We start from the raw sequence: 10,182 nt of genomic DNA, 5'->3' as shown, positions 1-10,182 counted from the left end.
TTATTTTATCGAACAATTATTGAAGAATAATTGTAACACATTTTTTTATAATTGATAAGAATTCGAAAGAGAAAGATTATTAAATTTTTGCCATAATTTACTTGTAATATTGTGTCTAATATTGTGCTTCCGCTTTAAGATACTCAATCTTGAGATTTCTTATATGATATTTTCATAAAAAATATATATATTTATTGCATTTAAATATATTATAAGCCGTTTATAAATTATTCATTAAGAATATTATTAAAAGTATTATTCGTTATATGTACTGCTTATAATCCTACAAATATAATATGTACTTGCAGCTCAAATTACAGTAACAAAATAAATCAAGTGTAATTTATACGTTTTATAATCAATAATTTTGTAAAATATTAAAACATCATTATATTAATATATACCTTAAATATATTATTAACTGTATAATTTTATGTTTAATTTTGTTTTTCTTTACGCAATAAGTACTTTGTTTTCGGTTCTTAGGCATTTTAAATCTTTGCCTATATAAATTTGTGTTTTAGATATGTATAAAGATAAATATATTTGTAATTGTATTAAAATTGTGTTATTATGACACTTCGTGTAAGACATAATTGCCTTATAAAGTATGAAGCTATACATTTGATCTCATGTGTTTGATTACATTTAATAAATTCTTATGTTTCGTATGAAATCTCTTTCAGAATATCCATGACATCTGTATAACGCCAGGTTCAAGCTCTTTTGATAGTAAGATCGTAAAAGTTATAACATTCATATTTTTATTAAAGCTGAATAAATAAATATGTGTTATAATACTTACAAAAAAACTGCATGTATTCAACGTTAGTGTCCTTTTATTAATTTTGATATAAGTTGATTGATAAAGTCTCTTGCAATATAATAATGATACTATTAATAATTGTACTAGAAATTAATAATTAAGAAAAGAATAAATAAAAATTAATATTTTTAGTCACAATTAATAAGATTTGATTGGACAACGGCAAATACATTCAGCATATATAATATTATTCATAATTTTACCATAAGGTTTCCATTAATACTTCTTGTTAATGCAATGTAATATTAAAGTTTAAAGTATTTTTTGCACCAATCGCGACATGTGCTATTGTATTTATTCTGAATAATAATAAACAAATTGAACCATGTAAATAATATATTGGAAAGTATCATATACTAAAGTTAAATTTTTCTAAACTTATAAAGATACAATTTTATAAGCATTTTTATATATTTATTTTTGCACGCTCTATTTAATAACTATATAAAGATGCTTAAATTTTGTATAGTTGCTAGTAAAATAAATATTTTTTACTAATAACATTGGGAACAAACAATATAAACTTTTAATTGAATAGATGGAAACCTTAGGATAAGTAAACACAAAAGCAGAATTCGCTATATATTAAAATGGATGCAATACGAATAATCGATACCTAAATTACGCAAGTAAAACTGTACGCATATTTACACATCTCATCCAGCATTAACAACGGTGGGAATCGTCGTTAGATATCGGCTGGAAGTTTAGTTTCGATTATCCAATCCGTGGCGGCAAGTACTCACGATCTGGCTTCGGGGGACCTTGTGGCGGGAATGGACTCGTCCCTGGCCCAGTAGGTCCGCTTGGTCCACTTGGAAACGATGGACCGCTCGGTCTACCACTAGGATATCCTCCTGGTCCACTAGGTCCTTGTGGACGACCACTCGGTGTTCCTGGACCTGGGTAGCTCGGCGGTCCAGGAGGTCCTTGAGGCTGGCCACTTGGATATCCTGGAGATGGTCCACTTGGTCCTGGATAACTGGGACTAGGTCCCTGTGGTCTTCCTGAAGGTCCAGAAGGTCCCTGAGGTCTTCCACCAGGATATCCTGGTTCTTGAGAGCCTTGAGGTCCTGATGGTCCTACCGGTGGAGTTAAATATCCGGGTCCTGGACGACCAGATGGACCTTGAGGTCCTCCCGGTCTTCCTGGAAAACCGCTTGGACCTCCTGGACCCATTGGCCCACTTGGATAACCTGGTCCAGTTGGTCCTGACGGACCTGAAGGTCCTCCTGGATATGTACCTGGTCCCGATGGACCTGAAGGTCCTCCTGGATATGTACCTGGTCCCGATGGACCTGAAGGTCCTCCCGGATATGTACCTGGTCCTGATGGACCTTGAGGTCTTCCCGGATATCCGCCTGGTTTTGATGGGCCTTGAGGTTCTCCTGGATATTCGCCTGGTCTCGATGGACCTTGAGGTTCTCCAGGATAACCTCCAGGACCACCACCAGGACGTTGCGGTCCTCCCGGATAACCCGGGCCACTTGGAGCACCAGGAGGAGCACCTGGACCTCCTGGATATGTACCAGGTCCAGGAGGTCCTGAAGGTCCTTCAATGCCGGGTCTTTGACCAGGTGTTCCCATAATAGTATGATCGTAAATGTTTTCATTTAAATTATAAAAACTTGGCGCGGAGTTACAATCAAATTGATTCCACCATACACAGACAAAGTATTGTTGATGGAAAATTGTTCCGTTCGGACAAAGAAAGTCGTAGGTTTTATTATTGGCACATATGTGAAAAACTTGGCACTGAGCTTCCACATCAGCGTAATAACCAGGAAATTGTTGCGCATCGCAACGAAAACTGGTTTCCGGAATTTCACTATATATAGGATAATCGCGACCAGGCTCGCCTGGAATAGCTGAGTAATCACCTTCATCATATGTTCCTTCATCACCATGGCCATATTCCCCAGGTCCTCCAGGTTGGCCAGCAGTTGGTCCACTCGGAAATCCTCCTGGTCTTTGCGGACCTGGTCCACCTGGAAATCCTCCTGGTTCTTGAGATCCTGGCCCACTTGGAAATCCTCCTGGTCCTTGCGGTCCCGGACCTTGTGGTCCTGGAGCACCAGGATAACCGCCCGGTGTTGGGCCAGGTGGACTTGGGCCACTCGGATAGCCTTCTGGTCTCTGTCCTCCTGGTTTAGTACTAGGGTAACCGCCGGTAGATGGTCCACCTGGACCTCCAGGGCCACTCGGTCCTGGATATCCACCTGGTCCCTGAGGACCTGGACCACCGCTAGGTCTCTGAGCACCTCCTGGATAGCCACCGCTTGGTCTTCCACTAGGATATCCACCTTCTGGGCCACCAGGCTTCTGCATTCCACCGGGATAGCCTCCAGGAATCTGTTCGGGATATCTTCCGCCTGGTCCTTGCCCGCCCGGTCGTGCACTAGGATAGCCTGGAGTTTCTGGTTGTCCGTTACTCGGATATCCAGAAGGTCTTTGCCCACCTGGAAAACCGCCTGGTGCTTGCCCATTAGGCCTGCCACCAGGATATCCAGTGCTTGGCCCTGTTGGAAATCCTCCTGGTGCACCGGGTCCCGTTGGTGTACCTGGTCCAGATGGATACCCACCTGGGCCTGTTCCTGGACTAGGTCTGCCTGTTGGTTCACCGCTCGGAAATGGGATGGAAGGTCGTCCACTAGGGTATCCACCGGAAGGGCCTTGACCAGATGGAAATCCAGGTTGCCCACCTGGTTGCCCACCTGGTTGTGTACTTGGAAATCCTGACGGACCTGATGGATAACCATTCGGTCTTCCTGGTTCTCCAGGTCCTCCAGGTCCTCCAGGGCCAGATGGGTATCTACCGGGCATTCCTGGAAATCCCCCTCCTGGCTTAGTGCCAGGACCTCCTCCTGGACCACCTGGCACAAGTCCATTTGTTGGTCTGGGATAATTATATCCCTCATCAGCCTATAATGATAAACATAGCAGATATATTTTAAATCAAAGAAAGAGGTAATAAGAAATAAAAATAAAATATTAAAAAAAATTTTTTTGTTAGTTACCTTTTGAAAAGAAACATATAAATAATTGTAAAATAGAAATATTATAAGTAATTATAATTACAAAGCTTTTTATAAAATAAAAAAATTATAACATGTAGCTAATTAATCAATTACATCTAAAAAGTGCAAATAGAAAAAAAATCACATCGTTTATACATTTAAATAAATTTTATTTTAATAGAAAGTTAATAATACAGTTTATATATTATTAAAAGAAAAAGTACTTTAATGTTGTACTTTAATTGCATGACATAATTATATATGTTAAAGTTATATATGTTAAATAATATTTTAACTAAATTTAATTGATATATTATTTGATTAATATTATAAAAAATATTTTATTAAGTATACTGTTCTCTGATTTGTGTATATATATATATTATATATTATATTTTAATATCAAATAACGGTTTATTCGTCTGCTAAGATCACGATACCCTTGAACGATTAAGTATATCAGATTTATAGATTCTGACATCTCTCGAGTTAGAATCGTGCTCGTAAAAAGATCCAAAGGAGTCTTTGTATTCTCGATTATTGTGATCATTGTAAAGTTGAAATAATACAGTCACGACCGATTAATGTCAGAATGCTTAAACTTGCGCAACGTAAATGTTATGTTATTTCGTGGGAAAAAAAGGAATGAGATATGTCGATCGCGGAAAATTAAAATATGTTTGATATATAATTTATACGAATTATATGAATTATACGATTTATATGAATTTGAGTGCGTCACTTTTTCAAGAATAATGAAAAAACATATGTACAAAATAAAAAGAAAACAGCTTGAATTCATGTAGATTAAATTAATTAACTCTACAAAATTACAAACTTTTTTAACCTGAGAAAAGTGCTTTTATTTTAAGTTTCTAAATAACATCTATTTAAGAACGGAAGCAACTTACCAGAGCTGAACGAGCGACAGCCAGCAAGACTGAAACAAATACAAGACACCATTATTTTCGGGCATGCGCTTTGACAAATTGCATGGGTTTTATTTGACACAGTTACATATATTACAACTCATTGTAAATCCATCATGGAAAGAATCTTTATTATGACGTCAATTATCTCGAGCGTTAAAGGCTGTCGACGCTGGTAACTGCTGCAATTTCGTCGCAGTGAAGAGGTTGCGTGCGAGTCCCACAGAAGAGAAATGTCTTGAAAAATCTCTGACATAACTTCCCGTCTAATTAATTAAGGAGCATTGTCGGGCGCGCTTAGAGTGTAGGCGCGAAGAAGGTGAGTTCTTCGCACGCTTGGCGGTACGTAAATCGTATCAAAAAGCATAAATGAAGAGAGACAAACGCAAAGAGAAGAATCGCGCAAGAGAAAGAAAGAGAAAAAGAGAGAAACGAGCAACACGGGCTTTAGAAGTGCGTATGTTCTACGAGATTGTAGAGACTCCCATTTTCGCAATGATACCGTCATTGCTGGTCCGCGGATCACGCAAGCTATTTGTTAAGAAGATACAAAAGTCTGGCCATACAAAGAGACCCAGATTACAATCTCAAGCTCTATAAAAGTTTAGAAGTTTATATATTCTCTATAAAAAATAATCAAATCGATTGTATTAAAAGTATGACAAGGAAGAAAGGTTTATTCTTGAATACATTTTACCTTGGATATTTTTTGCTTTTCAAGTAAATCCTGGTTATGAATTATAAAATAAGACGTGCTTTATATCGCTTAATCTCTTATAACATGTACTAGGATGTAATTATTGAAAATAACTTCGATGAATGATGTGAAATATGCAAGGAAATAGTAAAGTGAATTATAAATATCTTGATTAGATTTTTCTGTTATCGCGAGATGAATATCGTTCATAATAAATAACTATAATTATTAAATGAATATCTCCCGAGCCAACTTGACGTTGATAAATTAAGATATAATGGGGATTTTACTTCGACGTAGACTGATGTAACTTAGCAAATACGATTGACATGACCTCCATAGCTCAAATAATATTACTGTCATATCGAATTATGAGTAATCTAAAATATCGTTTCGTATCGCGTGCGAAATGCCTTTATTTCCGTATTCAATAACCTATTAATTTAAATATATTGAACTGTGTGAATTTTTGTGATTAATTGTTTGAATAATGAAATATATGTGATACAATTATTGTAAAATAAATTAAATTTCTGGCGAAAATAATTATTGTAATAAAATATAATTTATGATTACATTGATCATTTTTCATTCATAAATCTCCCTGTAATTTTTATTTTAGCCTTTAAAAAATTGTCAATAAAAGTTTTTTCTAGAATTAATTGTAAAAACATAAATTTCGTTTTGCAAGTCTTTTTTCTTTGACTCACATAGCTATCAACTGTCAAATTAAAAAAAAATAAAAACATAAAAATCTTTCGTTTCTATATTTCATTATGAATGATCTTATATAGATATTTTTCCTCTACCTTCATTCGTCATTAATTTTTATGTGCATAATTTGAGCAAAAGGCTATTTCAAGCAACAATATTGCCGTACCGTTATTCGTACATCTTCCTGTTGCCGGTTGATAGCTTCGGTTTTGGTTACCTCGAAACAATGGGGCGGAGATCAAGATGCAGTCCGAACCTCGCGTGATCTACGAAGATAATCCGAGCACGGTACTCGATGCATCGTTTGAGAGGATCTTTGACCGTTACGTGGTTACACTAGCGTTGCACGATCGCGTCAGAGTATTGACGTAATCTGCCCGAAGGGAACTCTACGGCGGAAATAGCTTAATCCTCCCTTGACTATTCCTAGCATCACGAATTTTTCTTATCTAACTTTTTGATAAGAAAAATATTGTTCTTATTGTTAAACAACAGTGTAAGTTAAAGTTTCTACTTTATTTTTTTTCAGAAGATGTCAATTCTTATGGATTAATGTGATATATATAAAAGTAATATGAGCTATATGAAATTAAAAATTTCTTGATAACGATATTTATCATTTATCTTTAAAAAATTAAAGAAAAAAAGTTTGTCTTATAGTTTTAAATTTGTCTTTTGGTTTCGACTTTTCGAATATTTGCTTTCTTCATCTTTAGCGCTGTTCATTTTTAAGATTGTTAAGAAAAGAGAAGGCGATAGCAATTGCATTAACACGGTACGCTGCATACACTTGACCTTTATTTTAAGTGAGGATCGTAACCGTAAAGGGTGACCCCGTAATACGTAAAAGTGCGCTGGAACAATACCAGTCAGCAGCGCGTTGGCTTATCTCTAATTCGTTTTAATTAGAGGATGTTACGAAAAAATGCTGTAGTCTTTGCGAAGGTACTATCGAAATTTAAAACTCGTCTGGACCGTAACACCGTGGTCGAAACCGAAACGTTGAAAGTATTATGAATTATGAGAATCGCATTTCCAGTCCGATAAATATTATTCGTCAAAGCAATTGTTTTTGAAATAAAACTTCGTTAAAAGCTATATTTAATTGATGGAAATTTCCTGACATATTCTTGTTTATCATTTACGAGTTATTATTAAAACAATATTAACAATCTATCTATTTCTTCATTTTTAGAAAAAATAATTTAAAATTATGTATGAAAAGTTTAATAAAAAATAAATATTATTTTTAATTTATACGAAAATTAAATGTCTGTTTTATAAACAGAAGAATATAATCTCTGTTCTTTATTTATTATCAGAGTATGTAAAATAACATAATTGGTATAACATGTAAACTTATTTTCATATTGTCACATTCGCGATAATCGTTCGTACATGTACATTTTCTGTTTTTCCACATTTTTCTCTAATGATTTACAGTCGCGAAGACAATATCCAAGCATTGTCAAAGAATGCCATACTGATTGCGTGTCGTATAATAGTGTGTATGAGAGCTTATACGGCACGATAATTCGATGAACAGAAGGTAAAGTTAGTATAGGATTGCTTAACAATTGCTTGGAAACTTTTCATCTCCTTCGATTATCGAGACGAAGGTTATACTTGACGTTGGGACACGTCACAAATTACGAACTTTCTTTTCTCTATTCTCGACACTGCAATCTCTGCTAATCTTTCTGTTTTCTCCAGAGAAAAACTGACGGATATTGCCGCCGTAAGTTCTTGCGTCGCTTTTTGTTAGCTCGTCTCATGTGCTTATTCGGTCATATGCTAACGTAACAACTCGCCTATTGCATGAGATAATTATATGAAGTGATTATATGATGAGATGAAACTGTGTAATTAAGTCGAATTCAATATCTCAATCAATATCAATTTGATCTTACCGATCCAGAACAAGCGTAGCCGCATGTTTGCTGGCGCAAGCACCCTCGAGTGGGCGAATCTGAAAGATGCAATCGATTAATTTATTCTATATCTGGCTAATATACGAAAATGTTGAGAAAAATAAATATAATTATATTTAAGCGCCCGCAATAATTTTAAAATATGTACATACATATGTCTATGCAACAAGTAAATTTTGTTTTGAGATACATCTTGATCAGAAATATAATTTATTTCATATACGTAATATTTCTCTCTGCCAAAAATCACCATAAAGTGATTTTTAATATCACTATATATAAAATCAATAATATAATAAAAAGTAATAGCATTAAATCTTAGTACTTTCGTATTACTTGTCAAATTATTCAAGTCTTTTATATAAAAATTAAATAAATATCAAAATAAAAAAAGAAAGCGAAAAAATTTAAAGAATTAAAATTTATAAGTGTACATTTTTTATATGCATAAAATACGGAAATTGTATGCAAATGATGTAGAGAGAAAGAAAGAGAGAAATTTCGATTCCAATCAATGTAAATTTAATATAACAATATTATCACAATAGTATTAAAAGCAAAACTTTTGATCATTCTTCATGCTTTTCATGTTTTTGAATTTTTCGTATATCGACTGTCGGAAGTATTTATGTTTTCCGCTACTATAACTCACGTCGTCTGTTTCTGTATTCTGTATACGGTATTCAGGGGTTGATTTATTAAATACGTTTACAAGAAAGAAGATAGAACTTTAAAAGATACGCTCAAATGGAAATCACTGACCGTGCTACTTTAATACATTACGATCGTTCCTTTTCCGATCTCCCTCGTACATGGAGATTCGGAACCTTCGTCGGGTCATTCGTGCGTGTTATCGGTGCCACGTTGAAGTACGCGTACAAAGATGCATGAGATAGGAAAAATGTGATACCGAACTCGGAGTACTCGAAGTGAACACTGGCTCGGATCCGAAAAAGGATCCAATTTGTGCGACAGACGCGCAAGAACTCGCGAAATCGGGACAACAGACAAAAACGCGATCGTCATGTCTTAAGGGGATGAAATGGTGTCGTGCAGACTCACCCAACCGATCCGTACGTACAAAACACACCGCAGTGCTGAGGTAAGTCGAGACAGTGACTGATGGTGGAAGTAACTTCGTCGGTATATATATCCTTGGATAGCACCCCGAGTGCTGATACGCCCCCACCAGGGATGCTCTGGCGCTCATCCTTCGACCTCCTCCAGATCGAGCCCCCTTTTTTTTCTCTGTTCCTCGGGATACGAGGTGGGGAACCACGCGAAACCGCGAATGACGATGAGATTGATCCTTTCGCGCAGTCATCTGTACTTCTGGAAATCGTAGGAGAGACGAGGACGCTGCTTCCGTACTCTTTGACCTTTTCCATCAAATTTTAAGAGAAGTGTATCACATAATTTCTCGTTATTATATTATAATGCAGAATTTGCTCGATCAATTTATGGATTAATAAAAGAAGAATTTAAAGATACGACATCTCTCTCTCTCTTGTCATTATTAATAATTCTTATAAATATTTTACATCTTATTAAAAATTCTTATGAATATTTTATAAATTCTGTGTATCTAACATTCTAATAATAATTAATAATAATTAATAAATAATAATTAAATATTATAATTATATAATTTATAATTATATAATTTAGACTAAAGTACGAACCATGTTAAAATGCTCAAATAAACATGTCGAATGTGATCTTTTCGAAGTATGTGATTACCTAAAATAAATATTGGCAGGTTGGATCTGAAAAAGCGGGGATGGATCTAGCGCGGGCTCATCATAATCCATAAACAGTACGCTATCCGTGGAACGACCTCACGACGTAAGTGACCCGCTGCGGGACCGAAGGGGGCCTCCTCTAGAGGGGGAGTTCTGAACGGGGGATCTCGCGAAGATGAGCAGCTCGTGGGAGGCCGGGGTTAGTGAAAGTGAAATACTGCAAGTAGAGTAACGTCTACTGGAGTGCCGTGTATTTCACGTTGCTCTAGCTAGCGGTGTGGATCGTCGTAGAGGAAGAGGATCGAGAAGATCGTGAGGATGTCTTT

General features: G+C 35.8%; 1 protein-coding gene across 1 annotated transcript; it reads right to left on the bottom strand.

Annotated features, from left to right (window-relative positions):
- Window positions 1-1,257: 1,257 nt before the first annotated feature.
- Window positions 1,258-9,502, bottom strand: LOC105248622 (collagen alpha-1(I) chain). The gene is made up of 4 exons (XM_011253510.3): window positions 9,177-9,502; window positions 8,094-8,152; window positions 4,755-4,783; window positions 1,258-3,748 (listed from the first exon to the last, which is right to left on the bottom strand). The coding sequence occupies exons 1-4, from the start codon at window positions 9,500-9,502 to the stop codon at window positions 1,544-1,546; spliced, it is 2,619 nt and encodes an 872-aa protein (XP_011251812.2). The 3' UTR covers window positions 1,258-1,543.
- Window positions 9,503-10,182: the final 680 nt, after the last annotated feature.

The sequence above is a fragment of the Camponotus floridanus genome, unplaced genomic scaffold (assembly GCF_003227725.1).
Source record: "Camponotus floridanus strain SB8 unplaced genomic scaffold, Cflo_v7.5 scaffold111, whole genome shotgun sequence".
Taxonomy (NCBI): Eukaryota; Metazoa; Arthropoda; class Insecta; order Hymenoptera; family Formicidae; genus Camponotus; species Camponotus floridanus.
This window is presented reverse-complemented; position numbering and strand designations above follow the sequence as displayed.